General features: G+C 35.1%; 1 protein-coding gene across 15 annotated transcripts in view; it reads right to left on the bottom strand.

The window, feature by feature from the left end:
• The window catches only part of LOC132703146 (polypyrimidine tract-binding protein 2), a 569,388-nt gene that overhangs the window by 59,404 nt on the left and 483,311 nt on the right, over nucleotides 1-26,673 (bottom strand). For 14 of the 15 annotated variants that reach the window (XM_060672251.1, XM_060672258.1, XM_060672266.1 and 11 more), the window contains one exon: nucleotides 9,065-9,160. In XM_060672251.1, coding sequence (XP_060528234.1) covers nucleotides 9,065-9,160 — 96 coding nt within the window. Of the gene's footprint in view, nucleotides 1-9,064; nucleotides 9,161-25,718; nucleotides 25,786-26,673 lie in introns of those variants that run through there. The other variant, XM_060672262.1, reaches the window with a different exon arrangement.

Here is a 26,673-nt window from a genome sequence, read left to right as displayed (position 1 = left end):
TTATATAATGCTTTCCTCGTCTGCTGGTTGATCTGTGAGCAACTCAGGATTGAAAAACATTTTAAAATGCGACGGACTATATGCAATTGAAATTCCATTTCTAGTGGTGTAATAATATTCTCACACTGGTCTTGTAATAATAAGAAAAAAAAGTAAGATAATGGCATTTAATTGGACATAATCCTTCAACTATTTCACGTTATTTACGACCTTAGTAGAATTTTGAATATTTGAATTGAACGACAAATTTACCCTGAATTAAATAAAGATATCAAAAACGCTATGCATTTTATTTTATTTTCAGAATAAGCAGTGGCATAACTTTTTCTTCTTTGACAATATTCAGTTCCAATGGTGCATAAAGGCCACTGGTAGGTATTTTCTTTAACATCAGATAACCTACTAGGTAAACAGTTTGTAGAATAAACAAAATTATTGGTTGAAATCATATTTATTCTACAAACGCAGTTCTTTTTGTGTGTATATACAGGGTGGCGTAATATTACAGCAAAGTACTATATCTCTCTATGTAGAAGGTAATTGTGTTACTTAATGATAGGCTGTAATTCTACTGTTGCATTGTTAAACAAAATTCAAGCATAGAAGATTATATAAACGTGTGTCCCAAAATGTCTGCCTTAGAAATTACATTGCGTCAAGAACAAAATCTTAACGATTCTTCTGTGGATTTTGATGAAACTGAGTATTATTGACTCTGATTAGCTACTAATTTTTCACACAACAATTGATAATTATACGTTGCAATGGCGTCGCTTAGTAAAACGTCCGAATATCATAGTGTGAATCTAAGAGCAAAATATTTTTAATATCTCTGAATTTACAACCTCTATTCTTCTTATTTAGGGCCATTACTGAATAAAATTTTAGCTATATATATTCTGTCTTTCTCTATTTGTGGATTTAAAAATGTGCAGGGGATCAATTTAACGAATCGCTAACTAATGTTATGATTACCATTTGATGTTCTAAAGGTATATAGCAATATGGAAGATGTAAGGTAATTGCCTAAATCTTCTTTGTAATATATACAATAAAACATTTGTATTGTATTAGATTGTACCTTATCCCAAAAAAATGCAACAAAAAAGTGCTCCGATTTCACATTAATTAGTTTAATGAGCCATACTCTGAAAGTTATGCTAAAAATATCGTAACGTATCTATCGTATTTATCTGAAATGCGCACAAAATATAAATCCCAAACAATTTCAATTCAGACTAGGACTTCGGACTAGGGAGCACTTTTTGGATTAACAGTATTACTTGAAAAATGAAGAGAAAGGACGTGTACCTTTGATTCATTGACTATGAAAAGGCGCATCAAGCATTCAACACTGTTACATCCACTCCAAAAACCGAGACCGGACTCCGAAGACATTAAACTAATAAAAAAATTATATTGGAAGCAGACTGGTTTCGTTCGGTTTGGTGACACGCTATCGTCAGAAACAACAATAAGACGAGGAGTGTGACAGGGCTGTATTCTCTCACCTCTTTTATTTAACACTTACCCCGAATATATATTTCAAAAAGCATTAGAAAACAGCGAAATTGGTATGAAGGTGAACGGTAAAATATTTTTTTACTCCCGTCATTTTACCACGTCAGTTTCGTTCCCCACGGGAGCAATCGGATATTTTCGGAGATATTTCCCACGACTTGAATTTTGACGTTTGTCAATTCTGAGGGTCATGTATGAATGTATTCGTGTTGTTATGCGAAAATGTACCCAAAAACTAACGGTCGTAGAAAAAGCATAGTATGCAACACGTTCGGTAAACTTTTTAAGTCAGTCGTTTATTAAACACTTGCTCCGCTGCGCTCCCCTCGTGTCAAATAAACTCGTGAGCCAAATACCGTTTACCGCACTTGTTGCATAATATACAAGAACAATATACGCTATGCAGACGACAAGGTCCTCTTTGCAGATCCATCAGAAGGCTCACAAGAACTGAACAACTTGTAGAATCACGTGATCAACATGGCCTGACAATAACTATATTAAAAACAAAGGTGATGGTCATCATCAGAAGTCAAAACTTATGAGCCAATATACTAATATACGGTACTCCAAAAGAAGAGATGAGAAAGTTTAAGTATCTCGCGTGCTGGATTACCCAAAACCTTTCTGTCCTGTCACTGGATATTCGATACCATGATAACATACGTTTATTCTATTGTTATACGGCACGGAATCTTGGACAATGGGAACGAGAATAATGTAACGACTGGAAGCATTTGAAATGTGGGTCTTGCGCAGACTTATGAAGATTCCATAGACCAAACGAATGACAAATGACAATAATATAAGAATGATGGGAACAGACAGAGAACTCCTGCGCGCCAAATCAGCTATTTATGACATATATACAAAGGAGAAAAATATCAACTTTTGAGACTGACCATGGAAGGAAAGACAGCGGGTTGGAAGGGACTCGGAAGACGACAATGTTCATGGTTCCAAAAGATAAGAGAGTGGACAAAATTGAGAACGGCAAGGAATAGAGGAGTTTGCTGCCATTGTCGCCGACCTTCAGTAATGTAGAAGGTACCTAAAGAAGATACCTAAAAAAATAATATCGACCGCAACATGGAATCAATTAATTCCGTTTTTAACAGTGTTGATTTGCAGATGGACGATACAGCAATCTTGCTTCGCAAATGAGCATGGATTTTCCCCCTCCCATTACGATTATAATCAACAAGCGGGGGATGAAATGAATTTTCCGCTGGCGGGCGCGACCGCTTTTTTTTATTATTGTTTCCCCCGAGGAGACAGCGTAACGAACAAAGTATCATAATGGGTCATGTTGTTACTAACAATAGAGCCGCAATATACGAACCGGGGGGGACCGTCGTCGTCGTTCTTTTTTAAATTATAATGAGACGTTGTGTTTTTATTATGTTTGAAATAATGGAAGTCCGATGCGAAGAGCAGCTGCAGGTATGGCGCATTTTTCCAAATACCCGACGGTCTTGCATTATATAAAGGAAAACGCTATCAGGAATATTACGTTGGTGCTAAGTTTGGCGGTGCGTTATCGGTTGCCGTGATGAATGGCGCACCCGTGAACGTCAAATTAAGCAATTGAGCATTCTATGTCGAACTATAAATTTCGCCGAATGGGAATTTGAGAGAGAAATTTTTCGCTAGCGCCACGCTGTCCATAGGTAATGAGTTTTATAAGCCGCTGCGGCGAAATTGGCGAGATTTAGTATAGAAAAACCGATGAGTTTTAGCGAAAACGCTGGAAAATTATCCATTTTTTCCGAACTTCTGATTTCTTGCGCAATTCGCTTTCGCCTTCTAAGGATAAACTTTATAGAAGTTCTTAACATTCGATTTGACGAACAATTGCGCATGCATCTACAAGTTTTATAAACTATACATTAGTCACGAGTTAGATTAGTTTAATAAACGAATTTTTACGAACGCTAGTACTTTTTTTAAGGCCGTAACACTTTTCCATTCTGAGTGGAACTACAAACTTCTTAAACGAGCAAAAATATCTGGGAGTTACCCTAAATAAAATGCAGAACGCGAAAAGATCACTGGGTGAATTAAATTTTAATAGCGCATGGCTCTGTAGTCTAGTGGCGCAAGGGACAGGACGCACTCAGGCGAAAATTTGCAAAAGCTGCCCAACGCTTACAACGACCAACTCTAGTGGGACTACCTACCTCCAAAGGCGAGGTCGGCTACATACAGGCTTTTCCGAACGGCTTTGCCAGGAATGCATGATTGATGCTAAGATATCAATGGCAGGCCTATCTTATGAAGAGATGAGTGTACTCAGTGTAAGAACGACCTTATGGCGGCAGTCGGTGAGGCTTAAAGGTACACGAACGACTCCAAAACCTATAAAGGGGGGTTGGCATTTATCGGGAGCATCAAAGGACGGAAAGTGTCGCAATATTTTCGAACAGTTAGGGTGCTCTAATAAGATAGGACTCATATAGATATCATAGTGGAGTGAAAAGTAACGAAAGAGGAAAAGCGAGGAAAGGAACGGAAGTGCAACCATTATCACAATAGCCGATGTTGGCTGTATCCCGCCAATTGGCATGGAATGCAATGAAATAATAGAGGAATCATTCGCATCATAGCAACCGAAGAAAGTGATAGGATATTCTATAAAGAACCGAAGGACCGACACCTCTATATCAATACACTCTGAATACTGCAGCCTCAAATAACATATGCACTACATTGGCCTCGCCAATGAGGATGAATGCCGATTGTGCTTGGAATAACACAATGCAGATGCCTAACGCTGGGAAGAATCGAGTTCTGAAAACTGGTGGACGAAACTGTGTAAATAAGTTAGCCGTCATAGAATAATCGACATTTAACGAGGGCTGAGTCTGATGGAGAAGTGAATACTTAGGAATGTGCCGCACTAGACTATCGGGTCGCAGCGGAAAGCCAGAACATCGCCCATATTGTTAGTGTTTTAAATATCTAACAAAAATAATCGATCGCTTCCAACCCATGGGCAACTGGAAACACTAGAATTAGCTTGGGACATCGTTTAAACGTGATCAGTGTATAATTGGGTATTTTAGATTAGGTAGTAAAAAAAAAAAGAAAATTTACGTTTGTGGAGCCTGCTTCAGAATTTTTAATTAAACGTAGAATGATGTCTCTTCTTATTGCGGCTATTAACTCAATAATTCGCTCAGGTGCAAAACTTTATGAGCGGAGTCAAACACGAAGTAAATCTAGGAAAAATGAAGCATGATTTTAAGACCAACATGTTCATATAGACTTTACAAAATATTTTTGGCGAACATGTGCCTTTTTCATCTTTTCTCGACAAACTAGCTAAAAATAAAAAGTATCTCATTTTGCGTTGGAAATAAAAAGTATAAACCGAACTGCCAAATTGCCTCCCGAAACCACACCTAAGCTTCTTTACAAAAAAGCATTTTATATTACAAAAAAGAAACTTGTACCACACTGTTTGTCAAAATTATTGGATATGGTGATATGGTGCTTCTGGGCTGCCACTGGAATTAACCATTAAGAATTAATTATGGCCAAAAAGCCGTTTGCTTTCATAAATACCATCGGCGAGAAAATTATTAAGGCATGAATAAAAAACAAGATTTGGTTTTTATTTTTTTTAATTACATAAATAATAGTTCTGGAATACGCTATGACTACAAATCCGTTGAATTTCCGTCTGAATTTCAAATTCAATTTTTTATTCATACCTAGTGGTCTTAACGTTATGGTCCACGAAGAAAATGTCCAAATCAAGAAAACACATTTGGAACCGACCATTGGGTTAGCCGCAACATTCATGTATAATTCTTTCACTTAGAAATGGATCACTGTGTGCTTATATATTTTTGTAAAAATTAATAAAATTATACCCGTACTGCTCCGGTATTAACACTTCTCGAAATAGTTTCAATGTAGCGCAGCATGTATGTCCACCCGATATTGCCTTATTTTATAGTCCTATTTGACGTCGACAACATTCTCCTGTAAAGATGTTTCGATGGATCATTGTATACAGAGGCCCGAGAGTGAGAGACATTTAACACCTCGTAAAGGGAGATAACAAAACTGTAATTGATATTTATGTCACTGTCTGGTTTCGACGGATTCTGGGACGGTCCGAGAACGGTTCTGTTCAAATCGGAAAAGACATTTTTGAATGTGCATACTCTGAACAGTTTGATACCAGTTCCCACCAGACTAGAATAAAGTTTCCTATTCCGGTTTTAAGCTAATCTTACGATATGCCCTTTAAAAAATTTATTTAAAATAATTAATTTAAAAAATTAAGTATTTAGGGCCAGTTGGAAGTGACGCCCTCTGACGTTACACAAAAAGTAAGTCAATATTTTGAATTGTTTCTAATTTTATTTAGTAATGACGACCAGCTTTTCCTACAATAAAAACACATCTTCAGAATTCCTTCAATTTAGGCCAAACATGTTGATTGTTTTTGAAGTTACACTGATACTTTTTGTCTCTGTATAGTTCATTGCTTATTTACTTATTGACTTTAGTTCCAGTTTCTCGTTCTACCATTGTCCGTTTTTCATATTGAATTCAATAATAGCTGCCTATCTAATTAATATTAAAGAGTGCACGCACTATTTAAAAATAAATGTCGATAACGTTAATCGGCTAGGTTTAATGACGTGACAGTTATTTCTCACGGAAAATTATAATAGCAGTGTTTAAAGCGGCAATAAAAAAAGCAATTGAGGAATCATGTACAGTCTAGTGCTTTTTCTGCCCACCGGTTCACCGACCTGCAACAGACATTCACGGTTCAATAAAATCAAAGTTAAGCGAGGCTTTAATGTAGGACTTTTTCTTCCCAATGCCAATATGAGAGATTTGTCAATGACGCTTAAGAGTAATATGAATGTAATGTGATGAAATGTAATTAAAATGGGAGAACAAAATCCTAGACTTAACTATTTTTAAGTTAAAAAAAAAACTAACCAAAATTCAAACAAACCCTTTTATTCATATTTATTTATCCATATTTTAGATCGGGATAAAGATGCCGCTTTGACTGAGTTATCGGGCCCTTGATTATAACGTAATAAAATTCATATCATTGCATTTTTTTTGAGAAACGTATTTCTTTATTGTGAATATATTAGAAAACGCAATCTGGTGAAAAGGTTATTAAAATGAAATTTCCACATTTATTTCAGAAAATGTTAATAAAAGAGATTAAAACAGCGCAGACTCTAACTGTTTTTATTAACTGAGTATTAAAAATGAAAATGGATATGAAGCCACCGCACGAAAATAATGTCTATTTTAATCGTGGTCGATTTATTTATTTATTTTTTTTAAGTTCTAGGACCATCAGTTTCCCTAATATGGTACCTTGTTGGCTTTTTCGGAGCTTAACTGGAACATAAACTAAACAGAACAGTTTCAGTTAAGCTCTGAAGAAGCCAACAGGATGATACGTCAGCAAGTTCGATTTATCATCAATCGAACACAGGAGGAATCCAGAAGAGGTGTGAATATTACAGTAGACGTGTTTTTAAATTTTGGGAGTCACCAATCATCATGGTGGCTTCTTTAGAGCTTAATTGAAACCGAATTCAACACTTTCTGTTAAGCTCTGAAGAAGTCAATAGAATGATGATGTAAAACCGTCGGTGAAAAGAAGGAAAGACGACGCAAATCTAGCGAAGATGGTATAGTCTGGGAGGTGAATTTTATTTTTCTAGGTGGAAAAACGGCATTAATGGTAGCATCACAACACAACACGTCAGAACATTATTGATGTATATCTTGTACAGGGTGGTTCGTTTAAGAAGGGCCTATACCTTATCTCGAAACCTACGGGGTTAGAAAAAAAAATTATTTCTTTTAAAATGGCCTTTACTTTTTTATTCATTTCCCTAATAGTCATTTTTTGTATATACAGGGTGGTAAAACAAAGTTAATTTTTTTTTAATAGTTTAAATTTTATTGCATTTTTGGATAGTACTTTTAAAGACAAATTCAACAATATATGAGAGTATGGGTCTGTGATGCACCGTTTCGAACTTATCATATACTTGTATTGTTCAAAACGGCGGACATATTGAAAAAACAAATTTAATTAATTTTACTTGTAGACAGATCCCATACTCATATATATCGTTGAATTTGTCTTCCAAAAATGCAATAAAATGTAGGGTATTCCTACATTGTATATAAAAAATTAAAAAAAAAAGGTAATTTTAACAGACACAACTTTTGTATTTAATTTTTTTTTCTAACCCCTGTGGGTTTCGAGATAAGGTACGCGCCCCTCTTAAACGGGTCACCCTGTACAAGATATACATCAATAATGTCGTGTCTCGGAAGTTCTGTCCCTACTATTCAAAAATGCACCCGGGCCACAAAAATCTTTAGCCGTCGGTGTGTAAGAAAAAAATTTATTTATGACGCCGGCGCGTCCCTTGCTTGTCAAACGTAGCAATTTCTGATCTAAACTTTTCCGTTCTAATTATATACGACGATATGATAAGCAAAATAAACGCTCGCTTTCTATTAATATTAGTTTAATTTGACGGGCAAACCGGCGGATAACGGGGCGTTTGGCAAAACACATTTTTCGCCTTAATCCCGTTTATGGCGAGGAAGAAAAAAATTCAGGAAACAACACCTCGGGCTCTAACCAGATAGAAGCACGCGCTGCCTTTCAAATTATCATTAACGCCCGGTGGTAGGCCCGAGGGGTGGGCGGTATGGGACGGCACCCTCTAAATGGGCAGGGGGTTGTTTCCGGTGAACCGGTAATTGCGCCCCGTTATCTAATCCGTTGCGGCCCCGCAAACCGTCATTGTTTCTCCGCTGAATGGCAATCAAATCATTCCCCGCGGTGTTGCCATGATCGCGTCGGCAATTTTTCTTTGCTTTTTTTAAGTGCCGATGATTGCTCCAATACTGTTGCCTGTTCTCACTCGAAACGAACAATTTATCATTTTTCAAATTTACGACGGATCGAGTACGATATTATACTAACATTTTGAAGCGTAATTCATTTTTCGTTTGTCAAGTTCTTCTATGAATCTCATGTACGTCCAATATGAGAAAAACGATAAAATCAGTGAAGGGCTCGGTTACGATAATTTATACATAGTTTACACGAGGATTATTTATATTTATTATATTGTCAGATTATAACGAATTTATAGGCGCTAATTGTTATAAGCCGCAAAAGTTCCTAAATTCATAAAAGTATCTCAAGATAAGGGGGCCTAAATTAAAGTTGCGGCAGTTAAAAATTATTCCTTCAAATTCAGGTAATCTCCACATTTTAGGTAAAGTGTGCACCGAAAGATTTAAGGTACCTATATTTTTAAGTTTTACTGATTCGTTAAATAAGAGTCGTTAAAAATCAGCAAAAATAATTTAAATTGGCATCCATAGTTCAGTTTAAATCAGACATATCCAAAATTTTTTCATGTTTTTCTTGAAATTAGTTTACATGTTTACATTAGGACATGCCTGGTTTTCAATGAACACTCGTCATTTATAATACTATCACCGATGAGATTCTTACCTTCTTGGCATTTTCTTGATTGTTATTATCGGCATGTGGCGCTGATGGAGCCATGACTGTGACGTTGGATTGCGATAGCAGCTCGTCACTACCTCTCTGTAATAAAAAAACGTAAAAATCAACTAGCAAAACTAACAACAATTATATTGAGTTACTGCTTCCCAATATATCGAAAGGGTTTATTGAAGGAACGCATTACCTATGGATTGATTCGTCATACGGCAGCTACGGCGCGGAACGGCATATGGAATTGGTACTCAAAAAGTTTGAAAAACGCCATTTTAGTCACGAGTACTTAATAAATGAGTGGCTGAAGAAGTTCAACAACGTGTGGCATTTTCGGTGGCCAGTAGAATTCAGTAACTTTTACAAAATAGAAATAAAAAATAGCACGGCTAAAATCTACCGAAAACATCCTATCGCTCCCAAACATGTGACTAAAATACGGAAACGTCTGAAGTGACTCCGGACCGTGAGTAACGAGGGTGACGTCTTAAATACAATTATACACCGATCTAAGGTGCGCAAACTTTCATTTTAGGATGTCACTTTCGGTTTCTACGGCTGGGAGCGATTTCGGACATTTCTGGGATATTGGCATACGGGTTTCGAAGCAATCTGATGTTTTCGAAGATATTACCGACGGCTGGATGTATTCCTGTTGTTTTACAAAAATGTACCCAAAAACTAATGGTCGTAGAAAAAGTACAGAATGCAACATGTTTAGTAAGTCACTAGTTTATTAAGCACACACTTGTTGCATAATAAACTATTCTTAATGAAATGAAACCATCTAGGGTGACTAGTTAGTTTATGACTATCTGAACTTTTCATCATAGAACCTTACGAATATTTAATGTACTTAATAAATTATTGTTAATAAAATTAGATTCAAATGTTCAATTCAATTCAAAAGTAAAATAAAACTATAATTCTCAGAGGCTAGAGATAAATGCGTATCGATTTTCTGTGCACCACAATCGAAGTTAAGTTACATTTCATCCGCAGATCGAAATTCCTTATATGAAACGAAAACGCACTAATGCTTAAAACACCCACTTAACATTTATCTTCAAATTATAATTATATACTGACATTTGAATAAACGCGAATTGATTCCGAGTAAATAAAATCAATCCCAAAAGTGACCATCGTTTGTCTTGTTGGCCATCGGCTAGTGCTTATTTTAATTTAGTTTTAGTAAAATATTTATCAAACTGTGCAGTGCGGTTATTGGATACACATACGATTAAACTGATATCAACAATCTAAAATCCCAAAATTATTAAAATCATTCGATTATTGTTAATGCGTTCCTCACACACGTATATGATATTCACTGATTCATGTGGAACATGCAACTAATTAAGCAACATTTTAATAGTATATTATTCAACAAGTGTGGTAAACGGCATTTCAGTGCGTAATAAACGAGTGACTAAAAAAGTTTAGTAAATGTGTTGTATACTACGCTTTCTTTAAGACCGTTAGTTTTTGGGTACATTTTTGCAAAACAATACGAACACTTTTAATGACATGACCTTCAGAATTGCAAAAAAAACTTCAAAATTCAAGCCAAAAACATCCGATTGCTTCCAAACCCGCGTGGTAATATCCGGAAATGTCCTAAATGTTTCGGATTCGAAGACGAAGGGAGTTGAAAATAGTATATTCTACAAGTGCGGGAAACCGCATTATTTGGCACGAGCGGAGCACAGTGGAGCGAGTGCGTATTCAACGAGTGACAACACGCATAGATCTACTCACATGAACGTCAGGATTGACAAACGTCAAAATTCAAGCCGTGCGATAATATATCGCAAATGTTCGAAGTGGCTCGGATATATTGAAGTATTTTACAGAAGGGAGTAGAAAAAATATTTTTTCAACTTCCTACTCTACTCTGTTAGTTTGTTAGTTCTGATGGTAGCGTCACAAGTCACTTAGTGAACGTATTCGTGCTGTTTTGTAAAAATGCACCGGATCTAATGGTCTTAAAAGTATAGTATGCAACAGGTTGCCACTCTTTTATTAATTACTCAAATTCGTGACTAAAGTGCCATTGTATCAAACTTGCTGGATAAGATACTATTTTCCAATTCATACTATAAAATACCCAAATATACACTGTGACGATGGTAGGAAAATTATAGTATGCAACACGTTTACAAACTTCTGAAACTTCTGCAGACACTTGTTTATTTAATATTCGTGACTAATGTGTTAGTTATAAAACATGTTGCATAATAGACTGTAACCGGACTCTTTGAATATGTAAGACATATTCATTGAGTAATTTAACTGAGACAAGAAAGCTTAGATAATATGTGATGAACATTTGACTCTAATTCTCATATTGTTTTAAGAGTCTTATAGGGCTGCTTTTTTCTAAAAAGAAATTTTAATAATGTGAAATATTTATAAAAAAACTAAAATTGCCAGATGTACTTCCTTGTTAAATTTAACGAAGGTCAATGTTTTTAGTAGCAATGTAATATTGCTTTTTTTTTAATTATCAAGTTCTGTTATTGAATATAGTATTTAAAATTTTATGCAATGAATTAATAGTCAAGAAGGTGAAAAATCCTCTAATGGCATTACCGAAATTTTAGTTCAGAAATGCAGAAGATATCGACTTGATTGTTTACAAACTTGAAAATCAACCTTTTTCAAAACTTCGTAATACGCACTAAGCAAACGCATGTATCGCGACCCTGTGGCCGGCCCCGTCCGAAAACCTTTTACGAGGTCGTTTTCCATCCCCGTTTTCATCATCCCCATTGCAAATATAATTAAGTTTAATCGTTGGTGTTAACAACCCTCGTTTTTTAAAATTTCGCTTCCCTTCCGGCGGGGTCCCAAATGAGTTTTTTTTTCGGAGACTCCCGAAATTAACCCAAAATGAGTCGCCGATTCGCACCCCCTCCCCTCCCAAAATATGCTGATTAATACTTGCCGTTACAATTAAAATTGTGTATTTGGCTTAACAAATACTTCTAACCTATGCCAAGTGAAATTAGTTTTTAAAACTGCACGCAATATGAGATGAATCTCATTGTCCGTGTGATAAAAATTAAGGCAAGCCTGGAATATTAATTTAAAAAAAATAACAAAACATATGTTTTTTTTTCGTATTCACGGATTAAAAAATAAGGCGAAAAATTTCGTTGATCAGGTTCTCGCTGACATTTTAATCAATTCAATCGAAATACATTTAAATACAAATTTATAAATTGACATTGAGAAGTGAGATCTTGTCGAAAATTCTGTTAACAAAGCTCTGCATGCAACGCACAGATATCACGGAATATATTTTTTACATTTTACAAAGAAATAAAAAACTGTTAACTGCTACAAATACCATGAATTTTTCAATCAGAATTGTACTGAAGAATTTCATGAAATATTTGGTGTTTGGTAAACTAATTTTCTTTGAATATTTTTTATTATGAAATTTCAGTGGAATTAATCAAATAAAATTTTAAAAAGGTCCAATTTAATTATCAAAACAACTTATTTAACTTTTTTAATCAGTTTAACTTGTCTCTTTAACTTAGCGGAGGTGGTTGTATTGTGTAATACATATAGAGGGTGTTTAAATAAGGATGCCTCTTGATTCAGAATACGTATATTCTAAAATATTCGTCCAAATATTAGAAGAAATAATAAGGGGCGTTTTTTTTTCGATGTATAGAATTTTAAGCTGCAATAAAAAAAACGATGGATTATTCGATTGACATGAATTTTATTTATCCGAAAGATAATCTTGTGGCATTACATTTTAAATATGATTTCTGGCATATGACCGCCACGGCTGGCGCGGATGTAGTCCAATCTGGACGTCCAATTTTCGATGACTTTTTCCAACATTTGTGGCCATATATCGGCAATAGCACGGCGAATGTTGCCTTCCAAATGGTCAAGCGTTTGTGGCTTATCCGCATAGACCAATGACTTTACATAGCTCCACAGAAAGTAGTCTAGTGGTGTTAAATCGTAAGATCTTGGAGCCCAATTTACGGGTCCAAAACGTGAAATTAGGAGGTCACCAAACGTGTCTTTCGATAAATAAATCGATTGTGGCACGAGCTGTGTGACATGTTGCGCCGTCTTGTTGAAACCACATCTCCTGGACATCATGGTTATTCAATTCAGGAATGAAAGAGTTAGTAATCATAGCTCTATACCGATCACCATTGACTGTAACGTTCTGGCCATCATCGTTTTTGAAGAAGTACGGACCAATGATTCCACCCGCCCATAAAGCGCACCAAACAATCAGTTTTTCTGGATGTAATGGTGTTTCGACATACACTTGAGAATTAGCTTCGCTCCAAATGCGGCAGTTTTGTTTGTTGACGTAGCCATTCAACCAGAAGTGCGCTTCATCGCTAAACAAAATTCGCTTATGAAAATCGGGAACAACGGCAATCTCGTTTTGGGCCCATTCGACGAATCTACGCCTTACTTGATGATCGTTGGCCTTCAATTCTTGCACGAGTTGGATTTTCTAAGCACGTAAACCAAGATCCTTCCGCAAAATCTTCCATAAAGAGGATGAACACAGATCCAATTCCTGTGCTCGATGGCGGATGGACTCATTCGGGTCTTCCTCAATGCTACGCTCTACAGCAGCAATAGCTTCTTCTGTACGCACCGTATGGCGTCTCTGGGGATGCGAGTTATCAATAAGAGTAAACGTGGTGCGAAAACGTTCCATGGTTAATCGAATTAGCTGCTCTGATGGACGATTTTATCGACGATAAAATGGACGTAGTGCGCGATACGTATTCCGCACAGAACCATTATTTTCGAAATAAAATTGCACTATTTGCAAGCGTTGTTCAGGCGTGAGTCTATTCATGATGAATTGCCAAACCAAACTGAGAATAAATCACTTGACAGCTGTTAAATCGGTCGTCATCTTGAACAGTAGTGCCAATTTAAAGTTCTATACATCCAAAAAAAACACCCATTACTTCCTCCGCATTTAGTAAATCTGTAACTGAAAAAATTAAATAATAAAAAATAAAATGCGCATCGTAATTGCAGAAACCAATTAAGACCACATGGTGGGATCCATAAATAATTTGTAAATAACAATAATCCAAAAAATATGCAACAAGTTGGATAAATGATACTTCAGTCACGAGTGCTTAACTACTTAGCGAGTGTTTAAAAATGAGTGTCTGAAGTGGTTTTCGACATGTAAGCTGTACTTTCTCTAGGTCCATTAGTTTTTAGGAACAACTTGATAAAACAGCATGAATATGTTCACTAAAGTCAAAATAACATCAGTGGCTAAAACAGACCGTAAGCATCCGATCTCTCCCAAAGTTAATGCATGAAGCGACTTGCAACAGTGTTTAGGGGGTAAGAAATTAGAAGAATATCTTTCTCTTCCAACACAGGAATGTAAGCATTTCTATAACAAGCCTTCGGAAAAACTCAAAAATGCCTTGTCACGAAAACCATTTTTGAACACCTATTCCATGGCTCCAAAGGAATTATTAAGAAACATGAAATTAAAATTGCTTTATATATAAGATTACAAATACCACGCAGGTATTAACTGCATCTCTTTTACACTTATGCCAATATAACGCAATTTAGATTAAAAAATAGTCAAATATTATCTTGACCAGACATGGTTCTAAACCCTAGAAAATTGTTTTATCCCAAAAAAAATATATATAATAATTTCATTCTGTATAAAATTAAAGTCAAATCCATAGCATCCATTTGGGAATTTAGGTGGAGAATTTCCTGACTAGACAACAGAGGTAGAAAATGTATGCCAAAGTTATCCAATTTAAACTCAATTAGAGCACACATGAACACTAACGGACCATACATATTGTTTTCTACATTCATTTCAGAGAAGATAAATAGCTAGGCATAATCGTTGGGAAGCATCATTTAAACGCAAACCAGATTCCGTGATGAAAAGAATTCCCTCTCCCGAATTCAATCCGCCGAAATTCAAATACTTATTGTTTTCAGTAGCAAGTAGGCACTCCATAAAAATATCAGCGTCGTCAACGTTGAGCTCAGCCCTAACCTCAGGATTTAAATTACAAAACGCCGAAAGCTTTGCTGCGTCTCCTGCGACACACGTCACACGTTTCCGCGTCAAAGCTACAAAAATATATTCACTTTGAAAACGATCTCTATATTCGCTCTATTCGCGGGATCTCGGGCGCACTTTTATTTACTTAGATAGAGCAAAAGGCTTTTAGTTCGAGCTGGAGACGTCGACGTATCGGGAGGAGAGACTCTGGAAACCCGAAATACGCTTACGCGTTCCGCGAAACGATGTAAACTTAAACGGTTTTTACGTTCGCGCGATAAAAACCTATTGACGATATCAGCGAATTTTACGCCAATTTCCCGCTTTAAAAATAGTTGCTCTGTTGGAGGCATTCGGTTGTAATCAAATGGCTATTATCGTATCGAGAGACGCGTTAATAATAATACAAATTTGAGACAATGTTAATGAACCCATTTCAACATGTTTAGTGACTTTTTTTTTTACTAGGTGTGCCACTAATAACGCCCCTGGGCTGTATCTCGCTCAGTATGACCTGCGGAATTTATTACTAAAGAAGTCGTGAGAAATTGGTGGAATCATTTTCAAGAAAATGCGATTTTTACAAAACTTCCGGATTCCTCCTGCGTCGGTTTTTGCCTAGTCGAAATTACTGACGTCTCGACAATGATCCTGTTGGCTTCTTTAGAGCTTGACTGAAGCTGGCTCGTATTTTACTCTGAACCTGCTTAAATATTGCCTGAGGAGGGGGGTGGGGTAATGAGAGGTATAAACACAGTCACGGATGACTGATTGCCAAATTGGTGACAGGTAGAGACCTGAGTCGCGATTAAGATTGTTAGGTTGTTTAAAGATTTCTATAGAATCTATAGACTCTATATAGACTATAGACTCTATATAGACTATAGACTCTATATAGACTCTATAGATTCTATAGAAATCTATAAACAACCTAACAATCTTAATCGCGCCTTACGTCTCTACCTGTCCCCAATTTGCGAATCAGTCATCCGAGACGGAGTTTATACCTCTCATTAGCACCCCCGCCCCCTTAAGCAATATTTAAGCAGGTACAGAGTAAAATACGAGCCAGTTTCAGTCTAGCTCTGAAGAAGCCAACAGGAAACGTCAGCGAGTTCGACTTTTGTAAAAAGCATTACAGTAGCCTGGGGAAGTTTCTTTGAAAAAAAAAATAAATAAAATTTTACCTATGGAATACATAGTAGCTCGTTAATAATTTCAAAATTTCTGTTTTTTTTATTTTCAACCTATTTCTCTTATCAACGAAAAGAAATTGGTGGTGGAAGGTTAAATCTTGTCTTTATTCAATTCTTTATAACTCTGTATTGGAATTTCTTATCCTATAACTTACATTTCGTGTTTTTTCAAAAAATTGAAATGCAAACAGTATGTATATTTTTAGTTAGTAGCAAAGAGGAATACAATAAAAAATAAATACAGCGAAAATCACATCTTGACATATATATATATATATATATATATATATATATATATATATATATATATATATATATATATATATATATATATATATATATATATATATATATTAGCATTAATTAATTATGATATCCAAACCAATACATACATACATACAATAGATTGCCATAATGTAATATGGATGCGTTTTGCATAAACGATGTTAACCGCTTTTTCAACTAACAAGGCATTTTAGTGCAACAAACTGATATATAATTTTCCTGAGATGATCAGAATCTTCATCTAATAACATACCGATGTTGAAAGTATTATTTCAAAAGTAATTTTAAATAAACTAAACAATTAAATAGAATAAAACAAGTAAATTTCGGGACTCTATACCTACCTGTTTTGGCATTTTATTTGTTACTTATTAAACTATATGGCATAATGGTATTCTGGTATTATTATCAATATTAAAGTAAGTTTAAAAATTAGGTAAGTAAGTAACTATGTTTCTTTTCTACTACTTTTCACAATAGCTTGAGTTTGAAAAAAAGATATGAAGATGTTTTCCCTTACTTTTTAAGCAAAAAAAAAAAATTAAGACTTTTGAATAAATACAGATACAGCAGTCATTTTTACGAGACAATAATTTACAATTCGGAATTGAAAATTGGTAGTAGAACGGAAATATCTGGCTAGCAAATATTTATTATTTTTATGTTTTATGAGTGTACTACAATCTTTCATGTTCACTTTTTTTGAACATAGACATGGATATACGAATTTGCTGCCACTATATGATTCTTAATAAGTGTTATGCTATTTAATAAAAAAATGAAAAACCACCTTTTCCCCTAAGTGCGTTAGAGCCAGAGAAGCAAAACTAAAATTGGTTTTTGATATGCTTCTGATCTGAGCAACGACTGTAAACTCTTTCTGTTTATTGTGACCACTAGTTTTTGGAATTGATTCCCGCATTTTCTTTTTTTCGAATATTTTCACGTAATTGCCTTTTGCAATGACTGTTGTGAAAGAAAGGGCTTAAAGTTACATTAAATCGACTATGGAATTTTAACAGAGTAAGTCACGGACGGCGGAGAGCAAAAATTTGATAAAAAACAAGTCAATCCCTAGTTTGCCTGACATATTGAAATTTGATATCACCTACTTACCAATGTATTTAATATTCAATATTTAATTTAAACTTTCACAATCATTTCTATCACATCGGTAAACTATTTGCTTAATAGTTCAAATATGATTTGCAATCGGATGTTGATAGATCGCTATTAGTTTATTATTTTGTTTTTTTTTTTGGTTTATGTAATGTCTTGCAGTACAACTGTAATTTCTGTTAAGCAATAAGTGCTAATAATAATAAAAAAAATAGTTCAAACATTGCTAATTTTGTAAATTTAAATTAGTTTAAGCAATACAATCTACGAAAAAAAGCAACTCACTACAGTAACTACTGGTTTGTCCAAACTTTCATATTGGTACTTTTTATTTTATCTCTGATAGTTGACCCTGGAGGTGTAAAAATATAAGGAAATTATGAATAAGCATATAAATGCTATTAGCTTCCAAATAACACAACCAAAGTTACTATAGAGACACCCAACGAACAAAAGATCTTTCCAATCATGTCTCATTACAACACTAGATAATTTGAAATAAATGAAATATGAGTTTTCCACACAAAATGAATAATTATTTCGGGTGTTACAAGGAAAAAGGGGTTTGTTTAGAGGTTCTCTTATAACATTTCCGCGACTACTTCCTTATCATATTCAAAAATACATATTTTTAGCTGAGGTAAGAGTGACGAATTGGTCCATCGTATTATTTGCAAATTCCAATCAAAATCTCTCTTCAGCCACATTAATCTAACCATCCCAATTGGCGTCAACGTACCCACCAGCCAAACCTGTCACACGTATAGGCTTTAAAAATTTAATTTATCCTCAACGAGCACGTCTGGAAAGAAATAAAGAGGCTTACGTCACCGGCAAACACCTCGATATTCCCGGTAATCCGCAAATATCGCGGCAAAGAGACAAAAGCGGAACAAATGTAAATGATGTCTTCTTCGTCTCGTTGGAACGCGAAGCAGAACGAGTCAGGCGACCGGTTGCGCGGCAAAGCGGAAAAGTCGAAAGATTTATGCTCAGAAATCGCGGAAAATCCTATCGCGGAGGGAGGCATCAGGGGAGTACGGATCAGGGTTGGATGCCGCGAATACTTTTCCGAATGTTGGTGTGCCGGGCATTGACGCATTTGATTGATGGGGATAAGGTTTTATTCATCTTTGACGGCTACGGGTAAATCAATCAAAACTGTTAAAAATTATGTTATATTAAACTGCAATAAAAAAAGTATTTTTGAGGGAAACGATCTGGCACTTAAGTACGAAGCTTGGCACCGACCGTTAGTTTCGGCGCCAGAGGGTTTGTGTCGCAACACCAATTGGAAACTGGTAAGTTTTACCTGTGCTATTAGATAATATAGTGACCGTCAAGACGCAATTTAATGCATCTCAGGCGGCGGTGATATTTTCATAAAGAAAGGAAGGTTTGGGCCGTGTTCTTTCTAAACAGTGACCGGTTCAAAATACTGCAGGAAAAATGCCACATGCATTCTGAAAACTGCAGAATTAACGGCGGCCATGTTGGTTTTTGTACGGTCCTAGGTCTTATTAGTTATTTTTGAGATTTAAAATGACATTTTTTTTTAACGGTGGCTTCAAAAGTTCCTCTATTAGCATAGACAGGGCATTTAAATATCTGATAAACATATGGTTGCACCTAATCAAGTCTACCCCAAAATGCTGAAAGGAAACATTTTATAGGATATTAAAATTTTATTAATTAAATAATAATTTATTATGCAAGAAGTTTGATAAACGTCACTTTAATCACGAGTTTGATTTGGCACGAACGAAGCGAGTGTTTAATAAACGAGTGAGTGAAGAACTTTATTAACATGTTGCATATACCCTATTTTTTCTATAACGATTATCTTTTTGAAAAACAGTACGAATACATTCACTGAGTGACCTGTGACGTGATTATGAGAAAGTACAAACGTCAGTGGCTAAAATCTACAAAAAAACAACAAATTGTATTTTTTTTAGCCCAAACAAAATGCAAATGTTACTAAACTTATGGCCTGTGCGTGCCTATCTGTGTCTACAAAATGCAATTTTGTATACATTTGCCATATATTGTTGAATTTTTAGGACATCTATAAAAAACTGTATTATATATTTTGTTAACTAGTTATGCACTACTTTATAAATGTTTATGGTAATTTTCTGTAACACCATAATTTACTGTGACTTGTTTGGTCACAACGTCCAACTTATTTAGACAAATGATTTGAAATTAACGTTATTTAGTTTCTCAAATCCCTATTACAATACTCTATTTAAAGGATAAAATGGGATAATAATCATACCCTGAAAATATTGCTATGTTATTCGAGCGCTTTGTGTAAAATACCTAATTACACACCGATCTAGCGTGCGGGAATCGTCACTTTACCACGTCAGTTTCGTTTCCCACGAATCCGAGACACTTCGGGCATTTCCGGGATTTTACCGCACGGATTTGGGAGCAATCGGATTTTTTAGGAGATATTTCCCACGCTTTAAATTTTGACGTATGTCAATTTTAAAGGTCATGTCAGTGAATGTATTTGTGTTGTTTTGCAAAAATGTACCAAAAAACTAACGGTCGTAGAAAAAGTATAGTATGCAACACGTTCGGGAAACTTTTTAACTTCGCTGCGCTCCGCTCGTGTGAAATAAACTCGTGAGTCAAATGCCGTTTACCGCATTATTTTCTACACCAATTGGTTTTGGGTGCATTTTTGCAAAACAGCAAGAATGTGGCGTGTGACGCTTTTAAAGTGACAGTTTCCGTACGAATGAATGTATGCACGACGGTCCTGGTTGTTTTTTCATCTTCAAATATGAGATTCTATCACAAAGAAATTAATAGAAAAAAACGAATTTCAAGTGGGTGGTGGAGGGAAGCTGGACTCGAGGATGAAATATTTGAAATGTCGCTCGCAACAAATCAAAATTTCCAAAGTTTTGATTTAATATCATTCATTTTTAATAAATATTGTACCAGAGGTTTATTTATATTAAACCAAATTTTAATCGGTTAAATTTATGCGGAATGTTTGCTTGCCAGCTCATTAATTTGAAATATAACGCTGGCAGCCCCGAATTCACCGAAACGTCAGACGGCAACGTGGGAGTGACGTTAAAAGGAGGCGGTCGCCGTTTCAGTTACGTGCTCGGGGTGTCTTTTCAGAGAACCTTTTTAGCTGCTAAAAGGAAAGTTTTACACCTAAGTGTTAGGGGATGATTAGGTTAATTGGTCGGATGATTGCGCAATGGGGATGTTCCTTACCCATAACGATACGGTTTTTGTGAACCATTTCTTACTTCGGACTGTCGTTCAAATTAGGGTTGCTTTAATTTAAATTGACAGTGAAGTGTATTTGGTTGCTAGAAAGACAACTGTTATAAGGGATAATTAAGAAGAAATATCACCACCGGAAATATTTTCAGAAAAACAGTTATGGATATAAATATATCATTAGGATTGCACGATTTGCATCATACGTGCAATTTTTTGACTCAAAAAGGTTCTATGACTTTTCATTATTATTTTTTTGGATTGTTTATTTACATATCGTTTTCGATGATGACACCGAAGATATTTCAGTAAAGGGATAATAAAAAAATTGCTAGCAACTATTGCTGTTTTTTGATAATATAAAAGCTAACCAAAATTAACAACTTGGGTCCCCCTTGAGATGAGATGCAGGCTAACCAAAACTGAACTTGTGTGCATAGAAATCGGAGCATTGTGGACTTTTCAATTTAATTTCATTGTTTTTCTTAGAAACTACTGATCAGATGAAAAAAAAAGTTGTTTGAAAGACAATTTAATATGCTTTTTAGGTTTAGCATAGTAAAATAACTGCATTTATTTTTATTAATAAACGCAAAAGGGTTATTGAGTTATTGACAATTAGCAACTCAACACTTATTTTTTAATAATGGGTCTGACCCCCTCTTGCACTTATCACATCTGTTACTCGATTAGGCATAGACCTAATCAAGTTCGCTATTATTTCATGTGGAATTTTAAGCCACTCTTCCTCTACTGCAATAGTAAGCTCTAGGATCGAGGTTGGGGTACGAAGTCTAGCTGGAATTCTCCGTTTTAGCGCATCCCATAAATGTTCGATCGGATTGAGGTCGGGAGAGCGTGCTGGTCACTCCATAACTCGAAAATCGACTTATATAATGTAATCTTGCACGATCTTTGCGGTGTGCGGTCTAGCATCGGTACAATTTTTTTCATCGGTCACTACCAAAAAGGCATATTCTTATCCCATCTAAGAACAGAACAGACCGCCCATTGGTCGAATGTCCAATTTAGATGATGCCGTGCAAAACGTAGACGTGCTTGTCGATGAGCTGGAGTAAGTTTTGGATCAATTGCAGTTGTACTTCAGTGTTCTTCTCACTGTCCACTGACTAATAGTCACTCTTCGAACTTCATGGAGCTGCTGTTGTCCTAACTACCCGTTGTAATTCGCTCTCTGCCTGGGGCGCCTAGCAAAGTATCCAGTCTCCCCATACCGTTGACATACTCTTCGAACTGCTGCGCGTGTCATATCCAGTTGTCGAGCATCAGCTCGCTGGTGAAGTCCACTTTTGATTTAAGCGATAACTTTAGCGGCTTTTTGCGGTGTAGTATGCATCAAGCTAACACCATTAAACGCTATCCAAATTGTTAAAAACGAATAATGTGAAAATTCCAGTTGCCAAGGCGATTAGTTTAAGTCTATAACAAGTTTGTTACTATCACTTTTCGTTTGTTTAACCCTAGCTACGCATATAAAAGTTCAGCACTCTTGACAAATTTAAACTCATACTAAAGCATATTAAATTGTCTTCCAAATAGCATACTTCTTTTTTGGGTCAGATGTCATAATGTTTAGAAAAAAAAACTAAAGTAAAAAATATCAAACTTTATTTTTGACGATGTTGTTCCTGAATGTTGATTATTTGTCGCTGATGGTTTCGCTAGAGACAAATCAACTCTTCGAAAGATTCCTACTACAGTCAATTCGTATCTGTTACGCACAGGATATAGATGGTTACTTGAGAAGTTTCATTCTCAATGATTCTCTATGATATTTATAGCTTTTAATTTTTTTACCTTCGTTCCAAGTTCCCCTTTACCTTTATTGGTAAAGTTCTCTTTAAGTTACTAACTACTACTACATCTAACTAGTGCGTGCTAAAACCGTTGCTGTACTTAAGTCGATAAAGTGGCAAACAATTAATAATTACGAACAATATTATACGGACTTCAAATATGCTTAATTAAATCTATCGGCTCACACTCTCCATTTTGACTTTGTGAATACGTTATCAATGTAGATAACAGGCAAAATTCGTTTTTCAAGTCGTTAAGGAAGGTTCAAGAAAGCGTCCCTTTAAAAGACCACGCGGAACATATGTCTGAAACGGATTCCGTCTCACCCCCTTCCCCCTTTCCATTCCCCGAACGATGTCTCACGGTTCGAAGAATTTGGGAGTGCCAGTCAGGCAGCAGCACGAACTAGGACTCTGTGCCAGTTTAAGGACGGAGCGTTTCCTCAACTGGAAACGTCCTGGAAACTTAGTTTTTAGTCACACGTTCGTGGGCGCTCGGCGCGAAATCAGGGGCGTGCCTTTCCTTCACTTTTAATGAATTTATTTTATTTTTGATTTGTTTCTGGACAATAACGATCAAAAACAGGCTTTGGTTTCATTGTTATGCTGATTTCCGAAACACAATCACTTTTGGGTAGTCTTTTTACCATTTATACATACGACAAAAGTACCTATAGCAACAAGTTTGATAAACTACAATTTTGTGAATGTCTGAATAAATCTGCATTCAATTATTCAGGAGTTAATTTTTTAAATATTAATTTTTTCCTTCGAAAAGAAACCCCTTAAATTTTACAAAGCTATAATTTTTACCATTAGGTGTTTCCAGAAATTTTGGCAATTTTATACTTTTCTATTATAACACTGATTCGTGTGATGTTAAAATTTATTACTGTGTTGACAATTAGGCTGTGGCAAACTGCATTTCCGAAAAAAAAATTTTTTGGTTAACCAGAAGTTTATTTCCTTGTTTCAATCGGTATACCCACTGAAGGGATCCAGGTTAATGTTAGAATTTTATATCATGATAATCAAGATCTCGTTAGGCGAGTAATTCTCTCTTTCCTTAGCGGCGCCGGATTCGAAATAGAAATTGGTATCGTTATTCGGCACCTATTGTACATTGAAAATCATCATTATACAAATAATGAGTAAAAAACGTGTAACGGCGTTAGTGTAATGTTCAGGCGCGAGACGGCGAGATAGAAAATTTGCCACTATAACCTTGAAGAATCTTGAAGTATTTATGTTGAATAAAGTAAAATAAAAAATTAAGAAATAAAATTTGAAGGATTATCAAATATATTCCCATAAACAATAAATGCTATTTATAACGTATAAAGTGGTAGAATAATGTTTTCGCCAAAGGTAGGGAGTTTCTTATGTGAAATATATAAACTCCTACATTTTAACTGAATTTCTGAAGCAGTGACGTGATAAAATTAAAATATTTCGTTTCAAAATTTCATGTAATAGTAATTTAATATACAAAAGTGTAATGTCTACATCAGTCATCACGCAAATGAGGCGAATATTACTATAACTGTTACTATAACTGCGAGTATAAATCTCATGTTAATATTATAATTATAAATAATTTAAAGAGAGTTGAATAATCTATAAACTGAAAAAGGTGGTTTGTTGATCAAATGAAATAAATAAAAGCATCAGTACGGTCAAATTCAACCACAGTCATCTATAGTTCACCTCTTTGGTGTCGATTAAAAGATTTTCGTTAAATAAAACATTAAATAATAATAAATAAAAATCAACACATTTTTCTCTTTGCTTTTCAATATCTAACAAAATTCTAAAAATTCGACGTGGAACCCGTTAATTTATAGCGAATTTTCTGAGAGGTAAATTGGAAAAATCTGATATTAACTTTAAACTCAACTCTGTACAGCACTGTGCTGGACTACATTTCGTGCAACAGTTTAAAATTATTTGCGCACACCCTCTCTCCTTAAAGGGTCGGTGTAATTGGCTCTGTTAGATCCGGGGCACGGAAATTCTATTAGACACGTTTCTAATTCTTCCATTCAAGTTTACGCTCTCTCTAAAGGGAATACAAGATGTTTGTCTTGGCGCGGGTTCACAAAAATAAGTAAAAATATTAATGGGGAATTCATAAAACAATCACGAAATATTGCCACTTCACGAAAATTTGTGAAAAATAGAAAACAATGTCATTTAGTTGGTTTCGAAATCCATTCACTTAGAAAAGCAATATTATCTATCCCTGAAGGATCAGTGAAAGTGAGGATATTCGGTAATAAATGTTCACGTAATAAGCTTGGAGTGGTTTAAAAGGGATTTTCCTAGACTACCAATGCTGTTGTTGCGATTAAAAAAATGCAACAATATGACTTTTATTAGGACATTGGACCCAATTATCCAGTGGAAACCGCATTACCATATCTCTATCCCAACCCAAAATATGACAAAAAGGACATAACTTAAACTAAGAAAACAAAAAGTTGCACTTTGGGAAGCATTTGTACTTTACAGGCACTTTATTAATATCTTAGTAATAATGTCAGGTACAGGATAATTTTTTACCCTATGAAGATATTGTAAGAAATAATTATAAATAATTACATTTTATTTGGATTTTAAATATAAATAAAGATTTTTGTTATTGGTAACTTAGGAATAATTAGATAATTAAAAGCAATCCGTAAAATAGGAATGCTTTATTTTTCTATTAATTTTAAGAACGCGCCATCTGGTGCTCCCTCGAAGGCACCCTTCATAAATGAAAATATTAATAAAGTTAAAAATCCAGAATATTTGTAATATATCTATGCCGCAACATGCGCGTAGCAAAACCAAAAACCATTCTTGGGAAACATATCAAATACGGAGGCACAATTAAACAAACAATGGAACCACTAAAAACAAAAACTTACATGTAATGCAAATCTTCTCTTCATTTCTCCGTATTTCACCTAAGTATTAACTATTATTATTATAAAGTAGTTTAAAACCTTAACATTAAATGTCACGAATACGTTTATGTCAAGAGTCTTTCATTTGAGAAATGAAATATTGCTACGCACTGCACCCATAGATAAAAGATTTTTTTATGACTGTAACACTGTTAATTGTTTGTCGTGGGTCTCCTGGTCACGTTACTTTTTTGATGAAATTTTAAGATGTTGACTGTATTTAATATTTTACTGATAACTAAGAAACAATATTCTTATACGAACAACTTACGCGGAGCAAAATTAAATTACATTACGAACACGATGTTGTTTCTGCGCTCGCCACATACCGCGCCACCTGGTATTGGGAGGTCAAAGTTCCCCCTTTTGTTAACGAAACGGTTTTTATACAAATTTTACATTTACAACTAATTAATGAAATAATTTATGAATTTCTTGGTAAAGTCGACTAGCTTTACACTGGGAACGAGCTTTGTCAAAACTAACCAACAACTCATAATATTTAGAGGTTATGTTTAATTGATTTATTCATAATAGTCCTTCGCTGTGGGGGTGAAAATTGGTTATTAAATAGTTTTAAAAGGACCATGAACAGTTTAGACAGTTTTGAAGGATGTCGGAAGAAAGTTTTGACAAAATACTGAGTCGTGTGAAAGCCCAGATGGCGAAATTGAAAAAAAAAATCGAGATGTTTAGTACAGAAAGTAACTCCGAGGATAAATCTAAAATTTCTAGTACCAAAAGGCTGTAGACTAATATATGGCACATTTAATAACAAATTTATACAATCCAGTTAACGATTTTTCTATTGCTTTTTGTTTATACGACGTGACATCAGAAATCAAAAATATCCGATCGTACCCAAAAACAAAATAAAAGCGAAAGCTACATATACACTGTATTGGCCTACATCATC

This window comes from Cylas formicarius, unplaced genomic scaffold (genome assembly GCF_029955315.1).
Source record: "Cylas formicarius isolate icCylForm1 unplaced genomic scaffold, icCylForm1.1 PGA_scaffold_6__28_contigs__length_40554024, whole genome shotgun sequence".
NCBI lineage: Eukaryota > Metazoa > Arthropoda > Insecta > Coleoptera > Brentidae > Cylas > Cylas formicarius.
Note: the sequence above shows the minus strand (reverse complement) of the source record. Positions and strands in the feature narration are given on the sequence as shown.